Source organism: Mauremys mutica, chromosome 5, assembly GCF_020497125.1.
Source record: "Mauremys mutica isolate MM-2020 ecotype Southern chromosome 5, ASM2049712v1, whole genome shotgun sequence".
Taxonomy (NCBI): Eukaryota; Metazoa; Chordata; order Testudines; family Geoemydidae; genus Mauremys; species Mauremys mutica.
Genome location: NC_059076.1, coordinates 115,443,865 through 115,464,687, shown reverse-complemented (window position 1 = coordinate 115,464,687; position 20,823 = coordinate 115,443,865). Strand labels below are relative to the sequence as shown.

Here is a 20,823-nt window from a genome sequence, read left to right as displayed (position 1 = left end):
AGGAAAGCACATGCTGAACTACCACTGATGTCAGTGGAAGATACACATGTGCTTACGTGTTTTTCTGAATCGGGCTTTGGTTTAGAAAGAAGGCACAGGGAACCATCACTTACCCTGAACTGCATGGAAGTCCTGTCATGTTGAATGACAGTAAATGATATGCACCTGCATGCTGACATCTACAATGCAATCAATAACCATCTGCTTCTCCCACCACACATCCCTGCTAAACAATTTGTTTCTATGTATCCCCGCAGACTCCAGATATCCTTTGACTTCCATATAGCACAGCATCCACCCCTGATTCACCTCTGTGTGTCCTTTAATCCTCAAGAATTATTTCTGGCCTCTCTGCTCTGGCTTGTGGAACCCAGGCTATAAAGATCCCAAATGCATCCCAGAATCCTTAACACCAGCTGCTGTAGTACTTCAAAGGAGGTTACAACTAAGGATTTAGGACTGCAGCTGGAATCTGAAGGCTCAGGGTGGGGCCCCAGGGGCTGAGTGAAAAGAACAAAGCTCATTTGTAAGGATTAAAAAGTAGACAGGTAATGGAGCTAGATGGGGTTGCTAGGCTGGGCGGAGGTAGAGGAGGGTGGGAGTCAATACACAAAGACAAAAATGAAGAGGTTAAGAGGGGCAACATAAGGAAGGGAAGGGGACATGGAAAAACACAAGAGATACACAGGTTAAGTAAATAATATACATGGACCCTAAGATACATAAATGGGCACATTTTAGAAATATAAAAAAAACATGTATGGAGAAAATAAAGACTAAAAAATTTAAATGGAAGAGAAAACAGAATGGAGGAGAAAAAGATCAACAGGAAGAAAGTACAAAAAAAGAGGAGGGGCAGAAAGGGGGACTAAGAGACCCACAGAAAAACGCAGAACACAAGATTACTATGGGAAAGCGGCTGTATCCAGCAGCATAAGAGCTTGTTCTATAAAATCATCATTTACCGTAGCATTAGTGTTACAGATTTTTCTAAATGTAAAAGCTAAAGCATTTGGGATTTTAATTAATAACTAATTTCTACTTCCCTGGGCCAGGGAAGCTAATGATCCAACCAGCGGACCAAATTCGATGATGAATCCTGGTTATGTGCCACCTGAGGCACCTTTGCACATATGCTAAGAAGAAGTAACTTACACACAACTGGCAATGTCCCTTTCACTTGTGAAAAGGGCTGGTAAAGATTTGCTTTGTTATTTTAACTGTTTGGCAGCAGGGAGCGAGGGACAGGACAGAGAGCAAGAAAGGGAAAAGAGGAACAAGTGAGGAGAGTTTTTTTTCCAGGTGCAGCAGTTAGAAGGGTTATTTTTTATTTTTGATCTAGTTTATACAGAAGGGAGCAACAATACTAAGAGTTATGCAAAGTGTATTACATAACATTTGGAAGAAGGGGGAAGAAGAATTAACATTTATATATGTTTGCTAGTTAAATGCCATAAGATGGCTAGACATTTCTTTGTATTTATACGAGCAACTGGAGGTGCTAAACTCCAAAGATGAATTCAATGCGGCCAGAAGTTCACCCTTGTGCCCCTAACCAGACAAGAAAAGCCCAGTTTGCAGGTCATTATTGCTATTAAAAGTCATGAAAATATTAAATATATAGAAAAATAATCACCCTTTTATGACAAATCCAACTAAGTCAATAGGTGGCTGTACCGACTTCAATGTCTTGTAAGGCCTAGTGCAAAAAGGTGGAAACTCACTCTCACCATCCCATTAGGTTTATAAGTACAGAGGGGAAAAAAAACAGATTACTTACCACAAGGAATTGTAGTTCTCAGGGCGTGTTGCCTCTGCATATTAACAATCCCCACCCACCCTCATGTCTTCCTGAGAGTTCTAAGAACTCAAATTTAGTACAAGAGACTGAGGCAGTGGTGGCCACACAGCCCCTTTAATAAATTTGGCTAATGAATATTTATTATTGTAAGTGAGGAGGGTCATAGCGCACCCACTGTCCATTGCATGGTTTCAAAACTTTCCAGAAAGCTTTGAAACCATGCAGAGAGGGGCATCCCAAAGGCAGGAATACGAAGAAGCCACTTTGAAACATTAATCCCACTTTACAGATAGGAAACAGCAGCACAAAATGATAAATTAATTCAACAAATGAAACATCAAAAACTTATCCAAGGCCACACAAAATGTTTGTGGTAAACTGTGAATTAAACCCAGATCTCCTGGTTCCCAGTCTTGTGCTTCAGCCATATGACCATTCTTCCTCCTTCCTTAATTGAACAGCAAGTGATATGGAAACCCAGCAGTTACGGGGTTAATAACTAGATAGACCATGATTTAAAGCAAACTTAATATTTTTGTAAAAGTTCCTTTCAGCATCCACATCATAGTACGATGGTACAACCTCAAATATACATTTGTTGGGGGAAACAGGACTGAGCTGCCCAACCTACCCCTCTCCAGCCCAGAAAACAAACAATCTCTATTCAACTTGACCCTATATAGAGCGTGCTTATGTTGAAAATCTGCCTGTTCGGTTGTGTACTCTATAAGGCAGGGACTGGTCTCAGCTTGTTTCTGTGAAGTGCCTAGCACACTTGTGAGCACTCAGAAATAATAAATCACATCTTTTTCATTTTCTACCATCCAGTTAAAGCTACCATTCACACTGCATATTGATCTGTTTCAAAATAATAGTGAGCCCTAAAAAAAGCCAAATAACAAACACACCAGACACCACATTCACGCCATTTGTAACTCTCTTTTGGAATCCCATCTTTCACACACTGGTTGCAAAGCACTGGGATTGGCCACTCCCATTACTTGCCTCATTTCCTCTCCAATTACCTTTCCACCTTCTCTCACCTTGTTCTCCCTGTGACATTAAACAAGATTCCCCGGCCAGTCCTATTGGTTTTCCCCACCTTTAGAAGGCTAAGAAAGACTCAATCTACTCCTCTCTGCTGAAACCAAGCAGTCTGTCTTAAATCTCACCTCTTTCTTGGGCTTCCCATTCAGATGTGCCCCACAGTACACTATGTCTGAGAGAGACTCTCCAGAAATAAGTAATATTCATTGGAGCAGAGAAGAAATTTGTTGGTCACAGAGAGGATAAGACTGAGTGACTTAACTTTTTATTTGTGGCTTTTACTCTGAACTGTATTGGCAAGAATTGCTGTTGAGATTGGGTTATAGGGAAAGAAAAAAGTGCCAGGCCAAACCCAATCCAGCCCATCCGGCCAAGGAGCATAACATCCCTGGGGGTTATGAACCAACTAAAAATGACTGATCCTAATTGATTCATTAACAGTTTCTAATGCATGCTGAATACATTGCTCATCATAAACAGTCCAAACTGCTGATAGAGGTTCATCTAAATTCATGAACACATACATGCATTGCATCTAACACAAGAAAGGACATTGATATGGTACACTAATATTCATTACTGGCATCTTGCAAGTAGCAATGGGGACAATCTGGGTCCTTAAAAAAAAAAGTATGTTCTTATTATAGCTTTATTTCAAGGACTGTTTCTCATTAGATACAGTTTATACATTTTTTGCACTATATAACAATGGAATATCTTCCAAATTATTCCTACATAAAATATATTACTGGTTCAAATGCTAATCTGACAATAGCTTCTTCAAGTTACATTTTGCTGAGTGTCAGTTTAGATCACAGGAAAAAAAAGACAAAATGCCTTGGCAAAATACCTTACAGCAGTAATGCCTTTAAAACTATTTTGAATACAGGAATTCTAATCCAATTTTACCGCAACATCAATCAAAAAGATAGTAGGGCATATGTATACATAGTTACACTGCTTTATGGGAATATAATTCAGAAATATATCTTAATTTTTCAAAGTGTGTGGTCCACTGTTTGAATCTAGGCCAATAAAACAAAATGCCTGCTGCTTTTCAACACACAATGGCGTAGCAAGTTTTCGAAACCTCTAACTGCACTACAGTGATGGTCACTGTTCAAACAAAGTTCCTGGCAACCTTTAGGCCTGTTCAAGGGAAGAAAGGCTGCCAACGGTATCAATACAAAGGAAAATATGTTCACTGAATTGCACACATTGAGCTTCTAGGAGGGTTAACAGTTCTTGCCACAGGCTCTTGACTGTAGTTTACAATATCTGCCTTCACCACCCTCTGTCATAAAAGAAAACACAGCGATTATCAAGATATCAGAAGCAGATATTGTTCAAAGTGCTACTAAAAACATTTAACATGGCAATTATTTTAATGAACCCTAGAACACGGATGTGTTACTATGAAATATGCCTGTGCTAATAAAGAATCAGTATGAACAGACATATACTGTAGTACTCTTTTACTGGAAATTATGCAGAAAGACTTGTCTAGGTGTTCATTCTCATTCTAAGTATTGATTTCTTGGTACTAGATGGAAAAAGAGTGCCTTGGTTGCTAAGTTTTCATGACCATTTTGTAAGGCTGATGTATGTATTAACCGGCTTTACAATCATTAAACAGTATTTTCTTTCATGAGACAAGTTTTTTGTATTAAGTGTTGATGGTGGATAATAATAAAAAAGTATCTGTTTAATAAGAATACTGTATGCGGTATTTTTGAATAACAGTCTATTGTTTAACTGGAAATTATCTTATATATTGTTAGCATGAAATGGAAATTTTTCACTCTTGCTGCCCTCATAGGAAAATAAAAACCAAAACAAGATTCTGAGTTAACAGAATGACATTTCAGCAAAGTTGTAATAGGCAGAAAATTTAAGGAGCAAAACAAATATAAAATCTAGATATCTCCCATATTATGTACTTCACACATCTATTAGTCAATCTATTCATTAAAAACTTAATAAACTTTTGATGGGGGTTCTTTGGTGCATTTTGTATGTTGTGTAACCCTTGTACTTTACAAAGAATTTCTAAACGGATCTCATTCTGTATTTGTACACTAAAGATTCAAACCACATGAGCATTTTATCCGAGATTATATCTGTACAAAATCAGTTTCAGTTTGCTATCAACATGTTTGCCATTAGTAATAACTTCTACCAAACCACTAATGAACTACCTAAAACTTTAACTTTTGAACTTCATCCCATTTTAACTGGCCCATAAGCTTTATTTTTGGATTACTATTGAGGACATGTAATCAGTTAAGACATAAACACGAAATGAGTGTACCCGGTTTTCAAATCTGGACAACAAATCTATAGGACCCCATTCCATGTGTAGTGCTCAAATAAGGAATCAGGTGTTCATTTTGTCATGCTGTGTGTCAATTTGACTACCCAGCTTTGAAAACTGTGCCCAAAATATTAATACATGATATTATTACAGAGCTGCTAGGAATTAATCAGTATTTGAAATTTGATTTAATTTGTGTAAATGTTGTGAAGAGATATACAACATAGCTTCACTGTTAACAGACATACAGTACAGAACATTTCAGAGTGGTATTCATGGTCATACTTACTACTTCATGAAAAAGCAAAGTAATAAAAAAACACATTGATTTTTACCATGATACCTGAACTATTGCACTGAACAGATTTGACTCTGACAGTTGGCAGTGCTGTAGTGTTGGTTATCTTCTTCAGGATACTTCACTAGTTCTGCCCTGACAACATGCTGTCAACCACATGTCAATATAATGGACAAATAGCAAGGAGGAGAATGAAAAACAAAAAGAAGAAAATGGAGAGACAGATCAATAGCTGAAAAGAAGGAATGAATGATACAAATGACAGCACAAAAGCAAAAACAATTAACCAAAACAAAAATGCATTTCTCTCCAGGCCCCTTGCTGAATAAGAGACAGAGATATGCCTAGCAGGAAGTTTTATAGCTGGAGTTGGAGTAGCTTCTCAGATTCATCATCAATCATGCCCTCTCCCACAACCAACACAAAATAATCAGTTTAAGCAACCAATAGAAATGTTTTGCAGCTCAGACATGAAAAGGGATTGAAAAAAACAGGGGGGCGGGGGGCAGAGAAGAGGACAGACTCTTTCTTTGCCTCTAATCAATGTAAATGCTACATAGATCCACTTCTATTCACAATTATAACAACTGTATTAAAGATACGCATGCATAATTCCCACTACATAATTGTCATACAATTCCAAAATGATAAACATAAAACCTCACATCCAAATGCTTTGTTAATACATGTTTTACTTGCCAACTCTTCTTAATCACTTGCAAGTTTTGCTGAAGCAATCTTTCAGTGAAGTGACTGGGACATACAACTTGCAAAAGGAAAAGTAGAAGGGACGTGCATATCTGCATTTTATGGTTGAACTGCAATGCCTCCAAATGAAGATTTCACCCAGGATTAATAAAAAAAATCCTTCAATGTTCTTTGCCAAATATTTGCTTTTAGCAAAAACAATCAATCCTCTGCCCAAACCTCTCTTACCCTTTATAAAAAAAGTAATTAAAGAGTCTTCAGAATAAAAAATATTTATGCTTACAGGAGAAAAATACAAATACATAAATCAAACAGTAATGCAGGGGGAACCTACAACAGCAATTATATGGACTGCATCTACTGTCCTAATATTTCAGTTCTTATATAATTAAAATATATATGTTTGTTACAAGTGAGGCACAAATGGGGGGAAACAATTTTATATTTCTAAAGGAAACATCATTTAATATGGACATGAATATATAAACATTGTTTGCTGAAGATAACCTTTGTAAATAAAGCATATATGTAAAACAAGCAATAGTAATTGAACTAGACAGTAGAGTGTTTAGATTTATTAGCTGCTGAAGTACTCTGCTTAAGTTTTAATTGATCAACTTCATATCTTATCTGGTGGACAAGAGTCATGATTTACTAGACTTCTGGCCTGATGTTATCAAGGGAAGGGTTGCCAAATCCCATGTAAGGCGCTAGTAGGGGTTCAGCATTAAACAGTGTTATCTGACCTCACAGGACCTAATTTCTTCATACCAAGTTCTATGCTAGACTGAAGAAAAAGGATCCTTGCAATCAGTAAGCAATTAATTGTTCCCACAAATGTTGGTTTAAATCCCATCATGTAAACATAGCTAGGTTAGTGACCCATGTTTAAGTCACTTTGTGGCAGGAGACTGACTAACATAAATGACTTGGATTTTCTAAAGGAATTTCAGCTAAAGAAGAAGAGAAGAAACAGCATGCAACATTTTTCCTGCTAGCTTCACACCCATTACACACACATTATGCATTTTGGGACATCTCTATATTAGATTGGAGGTATTATCCAAGGCTCCAGTTTCTATCAACAATCAGATCCACAAGTTTGTTTATTTGGTGCAGGTGCTCAGAATTCCAGACCTTGCTTAATGCCAAATACTTTATTGTAGCGGGCTGGCACACTAGCACTACCATGCTACATTGGCATTTAGTTCAAGAGAAAAACATATATTACTTAGAAAAATGTTAATTCTTGCCAATGCCCAGAAACAAAGTTGTACCTCATGCAGTTTCTATACTATGACTGGAAGTAAAAAAATATTGAAAGAAAAACATTTAATTAGTAAAGGAGCCATTTCCTTAAGTTTCAACAGCCCCTTGTGTTTTAAAAAAGCGAGGAATTTGAGGGCTGAAAAAAAGATGTAATGTGTAAATTCTTTGTTTTGGAACTCTTACACCTTGAAAACATGCTCCAAACTCCAGTCTTATGTAGATAGCTATCTACTTTTGTTTTATCTGGCCATTGACTGACTATGGGTTTGGTTAGGAGGCACCAGGTTCTAAAAGACTGCACTTGTACCCAGTAAAGTCAACAAAAGTTTTGCTGTTGACTTTAATGGGACCAAGAGCTCCCTCCATCATGGCACAAGTGATTTATATGGCTAACCTAAGCCTTCAAAACTTGTGTCAAGCCCTGCAAAATCATGATATTGGCTTAGAAACTATGATTTAAAAAAAAACATTTGGAGTTGCTTTTATTTACCTTCTGGATGCACTGGAGTCACATTTTGAGGTTTTTATCCATAATCATAAGGGTAAGAAACTTTTTTTTAATGAAAGCTGATATTCTTGTGCATAAAATCATGGAAGTCAGCAATGTTATTTTTGTAAAGTGTACACTTAGTGTTAAGTAATCAGACAACTTTTCAGACCTCATGATTCTGTTTTGGTTTGTGTTCCTCAGACACACGGATTCTTCACTTTTGGTGGTTATCTGAGTTCAATGTTGGGCTCGATATATGCAGTTACAACAGAGAGTGGATCTATTACATTTTTTAAAAAAATAATCTCAATCTCTGAGAGAGTTAGAATGATAGTAAAGCAGCAGTTCCACTCTATTGCTTTTTTTTAGCAATGTACCTAAGTAGGTATTCCACTCACTGGACTAATTCCAAAGGCATCATTCCAGTATTTAAAACAATGCACATTTTTAAAAATAGAACCCAGTTCTGATCTTTGTTTAAAAATTCAAATAGTAGTAGTATCTGTGTTGCTATACAGGCAACCTAACTTTTACCGGATGCTGCTTGAATCTGAGTGCTTCAGAAACTTTAATGAATGTATTCGCACAACCCTTTTGTGAAATACGGAAGTTTCATACTCATTTACAGATGGAGATATGAAGGAGATTAAGGGACTTGCCCAAAGTCACACGGGAAATCTGTGGTAGACCATGAAGAGAACCTACAGCTCCTGAATCCCATTCCAGTGCCTTAGCATCCAGATCATCTTTCCTTCCTGGCAAGAGCCCAGTTCCATGCTTCTAGAAAATATGAAGCCACATACTGCCCCATGAGAGTTTTCCAGTACAGGGACTAGGAAATCTACAATTTTCCTCTTATGAAATTCCCTTCCAATTCTTTTGCGAACACAAGGTTGAGGCTTGTCCCTTCCCCACTCCAATCTTGTGTAGCAGCCAGAGAATTCTGGCTCTTAGACCCACAGATTTCAAGATACCAGTGGGAGGCACTAGCCTCAACACAGCTCCCCAGGCTCCTCCCTTACTTTCTTCATATGGGTCCCACTGATGCTCATCTAAGAAAACAAACGTCAATGAGAGTTATATTATTAGCAGGAATTGCTGTTGACCCAATGTAGGTGGAAGCCTTGCCAGATCCAGCAAGTGCTCTAGAGCTCTTACCCCTCAACTCTGCTCCCAAAGTCATAACACCACAGAGTTTGTAATGTCTTGAAATCATGGGACAATACAGTGGAGCTGCTGCTCTATTTACTTCAGGGCTTTGCCTCCGCTCTACCTTGGGTTCATATGGAAGGTAGTATGTGGACTATGGTCAATGTTTAACTTATAGTTATGAGCCTCACGTAGGCTGTTACTTCTGCCATTTACCTCATTCTGCCTGACCAATCCAAGACAGGCTGCTGAGCCATTTATTTTCCGAATATAATAGATAAGAAAAGTAGCTGAAATTTACATTATAAACCATCTTTGTCTGAAACTATAAGTTCCAATGAATTGGCCAGAAGAATTACAAACCATAAATATAATACTGAGGTGGGAAAAGGCCTTTGTAAGGTTGATATTGGTCCAATATAGCAAACTATGCATTCATGGTTTTGCATTATGTACAGGTCTTCAGAATATCTGATGGGCTTATTTTAGAAATCTACATTTTATATAATATTTGGCTCATTTTCACATCCTTTTTTTAATTTGCAATGTTATTTATTTCATAGTTCTAGGCAAAGTGAATTCACACCTAGACTATCAAAAAAGTATGAATATATTGCTGCTTTTGGTACTGCTGTGTGCAGATCTGAGATAAGAATGGTGCTTCAATGTTGTAGAGTTAAAGAATAACTGATTTCCAATCTAAAGTATTATTTATACACAAATCATTATGCAACTTAGGGCTTGTCTACATTACCCGCTGGGTCGACAGGCAGCGATCGATCCAGCAGGGGTTGATTTATCGTGTCTAATCTAGACGCGATAAATTGACCGCCAAGTGTGCTCCCATTGACTCTGGTACTCCATCAGGGCGAGAGGCACAGGCGGAGTCAACAGGAGAGTGTCAGCTATCAACTTACCGCAGTGAAGACACCACGGAAAGTAGATCTAAGTACGTCGACTTCAGCTAAGTTATTCACATAGCTGAAGTTGCATAACTTAGATCGATTTCCACCCCAGTGTAGACCAGGCCAAAGAAAAGCAAATAGCACGCACCTTTCTCTCTCTCACACTCTCTCTCTCTCTATATATATATATTATACATAAAGACAAAAGGACATTGTTCTGATCTTTTCTATTTTTGTGTAGCATACATACAAAAGTTTTTCATAGCTGTTCTGCTTTGCTTGTTAGGTGTGTACTGCACAATATATTTTGCTCTTCTATTGTTAAAAAAAATTCTAGTTATATATTTCAACACAGATTGTAAATATTGCCTTAGGGAAAGACTTATTTTCTTATTATATGATTAGAAAATAGATTTATTGTATATTTAAGCAAACTAGAGAGCACGCTGTTCGTAAAAGGGTAAATTTTTAATAAACATATTTTACTGAATTTTTTTGATTTTTTTAAATAACTACTAACTCAACAGTGGCCAACAATGCAGCCCCTTGAACTACTTGACGAGATTGCTTTGAGTATAAGAAGTAAATTAAAAATATATGTATTATAATCTCATAACATCATGATACTATAAAAGTTAAACTCTGTATTTTAATCCTTATTTTCAGTGGTTTATGAAACTGTGTGTGTAAAATCCTTTTGGGTTGGATGTTTGTGCACAGTCAACCTGAAAGGGAAATTATTTTTTTAAAATGGAATTTAGAAAAAATAGGAATGTTTTTAATGAGAGGATTGACATTCTTTTAAATGTTTTTCTCCTAAACAGTTTTCCTTCATTAATGTGAACTAACTGCTTTTCCTATTACGGGGACAAAAAATGGAAAAAAAAATATTTTTTCTCAATTAATGCTATTGTGCATGTGACAAACACAGAATGACACAAAATGTTCACCGCATTTTTTAAATACAGTTGTCTGTTACAGCTCCATTTTGTTTCTTAAAGCTGTCCCCTTACTCCATTTTGTTCTTGTTCTCCTCTGTGGCCGCCCCTCCTTGGCTGTTAAGTTGTTTACCAGGGCTATGGGGAAGTTACAGACAAACTAGCCAAACTGTGTAAGGAAACAATCTTTGAAATAGATGCATTTTATGACAAGGTAAATAAAATGCTAGTTTCTGGAATCTGTCAGGATACTCATGAAAAGGTCCCCTTTGCTATTTGGTTACCTATTTGGTAAATAACCAAACGTATATCCACAGAACTTGTCTGTTTTCCCGCCTAGAGGCCACCCCTGTAGCAAATAACATCACCTGTACCTTATTACAGTATTCTCCCTCTCATACTACAAACCCAGAGGCATCGCAGGAAAATATCCACTATATAACCAACAGCTGTGGTATAGCCCCTATAAAAAAGAGACCCAGAGGGATTCAAATGGACTATACTTAATGCCACGTTAGGGACTATCAGGTTACTTTATTGTTAACTCACTTTTAAATTGCCGCCATCTATCCCAGTTGTTCCCGAGGGGCGGCCATTTAACTAATGTTGCAACACCTTTGGAGTCACAGGTCCAGGAAAAGAAGGAATATCACTGACACATTGTGGAAAGGGGCCAACAGTGCTGCCTCTGCTTGGACTTTGCTATTTGTACAACCTAACAGCCTGAAGATAGATTGGGCCAACTGGAAAAGTAATACCCAGTCTTATTTCTGGGGCGCAGTTGACTCAGGTGTAGGCGGGAATGGATGAATTGCACGTTATTTCAGCCCTTAGTTCTATGACCCAGAAGGTATTAAGAGAGGTGGTATTAAATATCACTGATGCTGGAAAGGAATTGCAGTGGGATCTGGCATGTTTGGGATTTCCTGGGTGACCAGCTAATGGCCATTCAGAGTGATCTTGAGCACCAGGCTTGGCCCACGGCCCTTACAGACATCTCAGGTGTACCATCTGACCTGTGGTCATGGAGGCATAATTGGAAATTCTCTGGGTAAAAGTGTGTGCATTCACAGTGCTCCTTCCAAGCATATGGACCAGTTAATGGAAGTGTGAGCTTCCACATACCGAATCCTGCCAGGCCCGTGGGAAGGATGCATATGAAATTGGGTAATTTACCAAGACATTTGGGAAATCAAGCCACCTCATATGCCTAGCCAATTCATAGTCAGTGCTCCTAAAATAACAATATTTGGATTGGGATAGGAAATCAAAGGATGCTCTCGCCATTAGAACCCCCATAGCTTCAGTGTGTATGTAAACTGAAGCCAGAAGTTGTCACAGTTAATGATGGCTTTTGTTAAAAAGGGTATAGAACATGAAATTGTCCTGACAGGACACCCACTTCTCTAAGCTAATGACAGTTGTGTGCTTATAAAGACCACCATTTACAGGACATGCTTTTAATCTCACCACTGCTGCAGACAGTCATATATTGTATTTGGCCTGAAAGAGAAATTTTGCAACCAGCCCTTTAGGCTTAGATACCCTTTAATTGGACTACCCTAGTACCTGACTGGTTCCAGAATTTGTTTGCAGTTTTACCAGAAGTACAAAAATTTCTGAACTTCAATGGCAAAGTCACATATTCCAGAATATATATCAAATTGAAAATAATGCTTTTATATAGCCTATAGGGTTTTGTACTAAATATGATGTTTTGTGTTTTGTAACTAAAGCCATTTAGTAATCCCAATCCCATTGTTTTATTGCCATAGAACTGTTATTGCTTTATTATTATTGTTTGGTATGGGGTTATGTTATTGTTGCTTTTTTACTGGATGCATTTATCATTGCTTGCCCAGTTTTAACTGCTAGATTTAATGCATAAGAGCGTGTGAAGCTAATAATTGTTAATGAACTTTATGGCAATAGTTGGAAAGAAAGGAAGCCAAAAGCAGTGATGAATGTGTATAAGGATAAGCAGGACAAGAGGGAAAATACAGTGGGCTTAAAACTTTGACTAGGCTTTTAGGCCTAAACTTTGGATAAGTTTGTCTTCAGGCTGTGTTAAACTTTGGTTCCACTTGTCTCTGTGTATAAGGGAAAGAGAGGAGTGGGACAGAGTGATGAAAGAGTGATAGAAAGTTGCTTCTATGTGTCAAAAGGTAAAAGAAGTCACAGTGGAAAGTTCCCAAAATGGAACAGTGGTTTTTCTGTACAAAGGGCATGTGGGGGCAGGAAGATGTGGTCAGGGCCCCAGAAAGAGGAACATAAGTTGGATAAAGGGAAACCAGAATATCTGTTAACTTATGACAGCTGAGCTTGCTTTTAAAACTACAGAAAGGGTGGTAAATCAGTTAAACCACCCCACGGCCCTAACTGGTTCTTAATCGGTACCATAAAAATAAGACCGGGTCTCTGGATAGAACTAGGTAATCTATGGACATTATGGTCCTTAGAACCCCCTCAACTCCAGTCCATCTGAAAGCTTAACCCTGGAGAAATTGTTATTGACCATGATCATATTTGTTGGGAAGATAACGGCTACATAACTACCCTTGCCTCCCAACCTCTTTGAATATTCACATTGAGGAAGTTGATGCCATTGGCATCAAAAGGAGGGAAATGTTAGGGATTTTAAGGGGTCCCACTTGCCCCAGACTGTGTCCCGCTTGCCCCAAGTTGAATTAGCTGAGCATAATTAACATTAGGCCATTATAGGTCAGCTTGATATTAAGACATAGGATGGCTGGTATGGCATAATCGAAAGGCCAACAGGAGAAAGGGGAACTAAGGGAAGCTCAGCTAGAATGCGACAAGAGCCTTATCCAATGCAACCGCAAAGGAGGGGTCTTAAGGCAGACAGACTACCAACGAAAACTGTCAAAGAACAATAACAGGAAAAACCAAATAAGGAAATCTAAGTACGTGTTAATTTGCGGTTTTAACCTTTATAAGCTTGGTAAAATTTGTAACAGGCAGAGGGAAGCTTAACCCTCTCCCTGCATGCATGCTTGTAATAATAAAGGTGCCTCAAGGCTGTGTCTGACCCAAAATCAAAGGCGTGGTTAATTTTTCCACGACAAGGTGCACCATAGATTTTGTTTCTTTAGTTTAATAAGTCATAGTTTGTTAAGATTATAAAGCTTGTAAGTCTCACCTGCATTGCTATAGTTCGTTGTTTTGTTGCTCCATATAGCTGCTTGTTATAGTTTGCTTAGAATTATGATATTTGTTGTTTTGCCTAGTCGTTGGTTAAGATAGATTTAAAAAGTCATTGCCTGATTGTATTCTGTACCTGTTTTGTTACTTTGTAGAAGCTGCTTGTCATTTTATATAAGTTTGATTAAGTTAGAGGATAGATAAGGTTCTTGCTGCTCCAACCCCCTGCTGCCTTTTTCCCCTGTGTCTGCATCACCATCTGAACTTCCCAAATCCCCCCGGCACACACACTGCTCTGTTGTCCTTACCTCGCAGGGCTTCAGAGTCTCTTGCTGCCTGCAGCTGCATCTCTCATCAGTTGCCACTATCATTTCCCCCCCCCCCATTTCTTGACCCAGCCTTTGGGTACACTCTTGCTATCACAGCCTCACAAATTAAGTCTACACTGCATAATTTCACTTATCACTCATATTGTATTATTGCACTGTGATTCACATTTTACTTCCACCTTTCTGATATACTTTGTATTTGCATTAATACTATTGTGTTACATTGTGTATAAGGCCACCAACCACTTAATACATTCTATCTAAGATTGTTGACCATTCTATATAGAAGCTACCATTTTATTCTGCATCTCCTTTTGGTATGTTTTACATTCCACACTGTATCTAGAGCTGTTCCTATATAAAGCTGAGTTGCTTATTAACTGTACTGTATCCCATTGTGCTAAACCCCACTTACTGTACCCCACTGTTAGAACTCCCTACACTGTTCAATAAGAACCCCCCCAACCATCATTGTCTATTGTAAACAACCTATACACCCCATCCCATTGTATTTCATTGTTAAATTCCCACCACTTCCTTTTTCCTTTAATAAAGAAATTAATTTGCACCCCACCCGTGTGGTAATTGCTCCCCAAGATCCCATATACCTGCTGGCAGGGACAACAGTCATAGCCCAAAAGGGGCCTGCAGCAGCTGAACTATGTGCTCATACAGAAGTCACCATAGTCACATCCCTAGCTATCAATTTAGGAGTGTGGGCAAGGGCTTCCTTAGGAGATCAAGCTCACAACTGTTGCTGGGATCTATTCTCTCACCCTCAGTCCCTACTGAAACTAGAGGAAACAGAAGACAATCCCCCACATGTGATTGGAGAATGTCACTAAGATAAAATTGTCCAATGTGAAACACACCTAGTGTTAGTTCTTGATGGGCTTTTTTGCCACCAAAATTCTCCGGTTGTGTCCGATACACCAGTAATTAATCAACAGGACTAGCCACAGGACACAGCACTGAGGTACCTAACACACAGAGAAGCTGAATGCAATGAGATACTTTAACACTGAAATATCTTTAAATGAAGATTTTTTGGGATTGGTACTTCCAGGAAGCTAATTAAAAATGCATATCACAAACCCTTCATAAAGAATAAGCAACAATTTCTTCACAGCCATTTTAACGTGATGGGCTTGATTCTCACCTGATATAAATCAGTGTCACATTAATGGAACTATGATGATTTACTGAATTCAGTAAAACTATGCTATACCTAGCACAGCACATGTCCCCTGGGATTAGGGTTGAAACCGCTGAGGTATAGAAGACCAGGACACCTTGGATGATCCTGAATACAGAAAAAGGGACAGCTGGCAGTTTAGACTGAGCACCCTTACGGAGCTACCTCAAAAAAGGGATGATCCGGGGAAAACCTGGACAGGTGGCAACCGTACCTAGGGTGCCAGTACAACTGGGTTGCCTAATGCATTAGCATTAGAGGCTCTGGAGCCAAAAGTCCAACCACTCCCCATCCACCCACCTGTGTAGGGTGGACAGTAGTTACTTTGAAGAGGCTGCTTTTCCTTCTTTGGGATGGGCAGTCAACACAGAGGCAAAAAGGAAAAATTTGTGCCCCCTCACTTCGTTGTGTGGGTACAAAGAATGAACCAAAATCTGGCCTTAACATACTGTACTATACGAATGGGTTTTTTTCTGACTGTGTGAACCACATGCAAGATCTTTTTCCACTTTAACAAGATATTGTTTAAAATTATGTAAATGTGCAACATTTATATCCATATAAATGTATACCCTCTATTTCTTTTTTTTAAACCTATAACTCTTTAAAGTACATTTTATTAAAAAAAAATACAGAGCTACAAATAAGGACATAAGTGCCATATAATCATATCTAGTGTTTAATTAAAGCATATGTACATTTGACAATGTCTCTGTTTCTATATATCTAACACTATATACCTATATCTATATCTAATTAAACCCTCCAAGTTTGTTCCTGCTTTTGGATTTCTCAGTGTGTTCTGACTTGTGTTTTTGAGGACTGGAACTGTATGTTTTTGTACCATGTAAAGTACTGAGCACACTGTAAATGCAATTAGTGTGTCAGGCACCATAATTTAAAGATACAATAAAACTATATATAGATATATAAACACACACTCGAATGTATATGATATAGTTATGCTATTTTTAACCAGAAAAAGCTTTTGAATTAATTTTTTTTCTAACTTAGCAGGACACAAATTTTGTAAGTTCAAAATGTTTTTAAACTACACATATATAAGGAATGAACATATATGGAAGGCTGTAATAGAAGCATACAACTGACTCAAGCACAAATGGGATGCAACTTACCTTGAAGGAAAATTTATTATGCATTTGTATTCAGATTTTTTTTTAAACACCAAGAAAATATCTAATAAAAGCAAGGTATGCAGGACAATCACCTGTGATTGTTCCATTTCTGCTTTGTTTAATTTGATGCCAAGGATGTCAGCAGTAATTCTCTGAAAACACAGGAAGACCTACATAAAAAAATAGAGCGTAAATGATTAAAAACAGACATCCTCAAGCTACTTTTAAATACATCAAACCTTTCCTGAACTGTAAACAATGAGATATGCAAAAATATGACCTGTGCAAAACAGATCTGAAAATAACTTCATCTGGTAAATTCAATGCTGTTTAAAATAATTCAGCAATGATATAAGGGAACAAACAGCATGCTGGATTGTTAGGCAACACTTCTACTTTGTCTCCAGAGACTTAAGTTTAAACAAGCGCTTATACAAAACCCCTTTCAAATATAATGGTTAGTGTTGCAAAATATGAATACGGGTATTCACTGTTTGCTTGAAAAATATTCTACCAGTATATTGTGCAGCAGAAATATGGGTTTCTGTACCTCAGAACAATAGGGTTTAGCATATACACTACTGGGGCCCCTATCCTGCATGCCCCACTTAAAGTTAGGCACATGTGTAAGTGTTTGCAGGACAGTGTCTTAAATCCATAATGGCTTTTAAGAAATAGCATTATCTCATTAACAACATGCTGCATTTAAAATATGTGGCAGCCTGGCACTGAATCTGACTTGGACAATAAAACAAGATGGACACGTTGCATAAAACCCCTTTTAAAAAGTTAAACTTTCCCTAGACAGGACACTTGGGCTGTGCCTATGCTACAATATTATATATTTTGTCCTGGAATTGGTTGGATACAACCAGTTAAAGAACCGAATCACATCCACACAGAGTCGGTTTAAAAGTCCTTGCACTTTTGCCCTGCAACAAGAGATCCCTGATCTAAATCATTTAATTTGCAATGCTCTGTGGATATCTACCACCAGTTCCCAGCACAGCTCCCAGAAGGATTGGATTCTAGGAGATTTGGAAAGTCCTCTGTTCTACTGTGGGACAGTAGCAAAATAATTAGTTAAAATATTTCAGCCAGTCCATATCTACACTGGCATTAAAATGGGTAATACTGAACTCTTTTAGACTGAATACACTCACCCAGAAGATTTAAGAATGGAGTAGAAGTTTTCACTTTAACATTATAAGTAGCTGCTCACAAGAGAAGCAGAACATATTCTTTTATGTTCAAGTATCCGTATGTTTCTGGCCAGGAAGTTAAAAAACTCAAAGAAACTCTATGAAACACTTCCATAATTTGGGGATCAGTGAAAAAGAAAACTAGAAAGATTCTTTCACAGATTTCAATATTAACTATATCAATTACAAAAAAAAGAACTGTTAATTTGCTCGTCACTGACAATGTATCAAATCAGTTTGAAAAGGAGATGCTGACTATTTGAAAAAAGAACACATTATAGAATGTACCTACTATAGTGAGTATGGCATTAAAATTGCAAAATGTTTAGTTTTTTGTTTGTTCTAAAACAAAAAGTTACACTTAAAAAAATTAACTAAATCTCACAAAGTGCTTGGAGCACAGACTTTTATACAAAATTTTATGAGAACCAGGTTTTATGGCCAATTTAGAAACCCCTGATAATCTGTGTTTATAACAGAAATCAAGTATCAGAGGGGTAGCCGTGTTAGTCTGGTTCTGTAGAAGCTTCGGATGCAAACATCCGAAGAAGTGGGTATTCACCCACGAAAGCTCATGCTGCAAAACGTCTGTTAGTCTATAAGGTGCCACAGGATTCTTTGCTGCTTCTATATAACAGAAATGTTGATAGTCATAACTTAATAACCTCTATTAGAAACCTGTAAGATTAATTTTTGAATTTTATTATAATTTTATGTTCTTTGAATAAGAATCTTAATCCACAATATTTGATTACTCCATTTTTAAAACATAATTCATTTTGTACATTAAAAAGTATTTTTTATTATTCAATGATCTAGCCAGGGTAGTAAATCATTTATTAAATATGATGACTTCCACTAAGGAGACAGTGAGATTGTTTTTATGTCTTTTCATGCCCATTGCCATAACATCAAGGTGTGTAACAAAAGTTAAACACAACACTATATTTATTTAAACTGCCTGTAATAGTTAGCACAAAAGTTCTTCCTGTCTCATCTAACCAACCACACAAGCCCGATTATGGTTCACAGTCAAATAATGAACCAAAAATTCATTTAACTGTGTTCTGAAGATCAGTAAATTAAGCTTCAATGAACCACCAGAGGGAGTGTATCCGTTGGCTAGGGACCCTCTACTGAAAATACTGTCTCCAGACCTCAAGACAATACTCCTAGAGACTAGACTGGCAGCAAAGAGAGATTCAGCTCATCACAGCTGTCATGCTATGCATAGAAGACAAAGAGGCAGTGTGCAAGGTAGCCAGATATCAAACCATTTATAGATTACAGCCAATATGTGGAATTTCAAAAGCAGATGAGAACTCACTGTAATTAACAAAGCATCATTATAATATACTATACTGATGATCTACTCCGCTAGGAAAGCAAGTGCACTCTGCATTGACTAGAAATTCTGGATTGCTTGATAGTTGGAGTGCAGTGAAATTACCACATCACATTCCAGAGTTAGTTTTCAAAAAAAAAAATTATAATTATTTGATTTGTCTTACTTACAGAATCACCTGTCTTCGCTGACACAAAATGGCTACTGAAACCATTTTCCTGGCAAAATCGTTGGTGTTTGTCAGTTTTCACTGTTCGCATGTGCTCCAAATCAACTATAAAAAGGTTCAAAGGAGAAATTACTATAATGGAGCCCATTTATTTAGATACCTGTCTCAGCAGTTATTCCTTGAAAATATTTACAACAGATACAATCTTTCCTTCATACAAATGAAAACCTTTTGTTTTTATAATTATTTGCTGAAGGAAAAATAACCCATTACTTGAAATTTCTATGTGTACATGTAAAAATAAATTACAATAAAAATTGAACTGTGAAATGCAATAAACTCATTTAAAAATAAAGGCCAAATTCCATGCTCAGACGCATACATGCAGTTCCTATTGTCTCTATTAAGAGCCATGTATGTTAGTCTGAGGGTAAAACTAAGCCTCAAATATTCTGCATGCAAATGTGATACACTATGAAAATTCTAATGTTATTCAAATACTGTTGCAAAATAAAGGTAAAGTTTACAGATACATGTCTGCTTCCATATAGTTTACTTCCAAATTAAAAATGTAAATGAGTTATAAAGAATGTTAATACAAAGTGGTACAGCAAAAATGTCTGTTACATTAAAGTCCACTAAAATCACACTGAATAAATATAAACAAATTTATTTGGGCATAAGCTTTCGTGGGCTAAAACCCACTTCATGAGATGCATGCATATATATCTTCCTACTATATTTTCTACTGCATGCATCTCATGAAGTGGGTTTTAGCCCAAGAAAGCTTATGCCCAAATAAATTTGTTAGTCTCTAAGGTTTCACAAGTATTCTTCGTTCTTTTTGCTAATACAGACTAACATGGCTACCACTCTGAAACCTGAATAAATATTGACATTCATTTATTTGTAAGTGGAGTTTTCAATTCTACAAAGATATACTTCAGAAAGCTGTATTAAACAACATAAAAATACATATTTTAAGAGTGGTGTGCATTATTTTCATTTTTCCCATTATATACCCATTGGAAGTAGAGCAAAGCTGTTAAACAATATGTTTCATTGAAATGCACTGGGTGCTTAAAACACAACATGGAACTCAAGTCTTGTACAAGTTTTATTGTGTACATTCCAATTTCTCCAAATCTGATCCTAGGATAACTGGAAGCTATATTGAACAGTTTCTCTTTTTATTGCATTACAGTCCCTATAAGGGTGTTGACTCAATGCCGTCAAATTATAAGGCAAATATATTCACAAGGATTTAAGGACAACTAGGCTCTTTGAGTCAATACAGGAAAAAAAACTTAAACTGATTTCCTGAGGAAGGGACCCAACTGATTTGTAAAAACTTGTAAATTTGCAA

General features: G+C 37.2%; 1 protein-coding gene across 3 annotated transcripts in view; it reads right to left on the bottom strand.

Annotated features, from left to right (window-relative positions):
* The window catches only part of RAB28 (RAB28, member RAS oncogene family), a 109,144-nt gene that overhangs the window by 9,656 nt on the left and 78,665 nt on the right, over positions 1-20,823 (bottom strand). Inside the window, exons 5-8 of one of the 3 annotated variants that reach the window (XM_045019410.1) lie at positions 19,459-19,562; positions 16,834-16,911; positions 5,506-5,606; positions 3,480-4,142 (exon numbers count right to left, since the gene is read on the bottom strand). In XM_045019410.1, coding sequence (XP_044875345.1) covers positions 5,511-5,606; positions 16,834-16,911; positions 19,459-19,562 — 278 coding nt within the window. In that variant the 3' untranslated portion in view covers positions 3,480-4,142; positions 5,506-5,510. Of the gene's footprint in view, positions 1-3,479; positions 4,143-5,505; positions 5,607-16,833; positions 16,912-19,458; positions 19,563-20,823 lie in introns of those variants that run through there. The other 2 variants (XM_045019411.1, XM_045019409.1) reach the window with 2 other exon arrangements.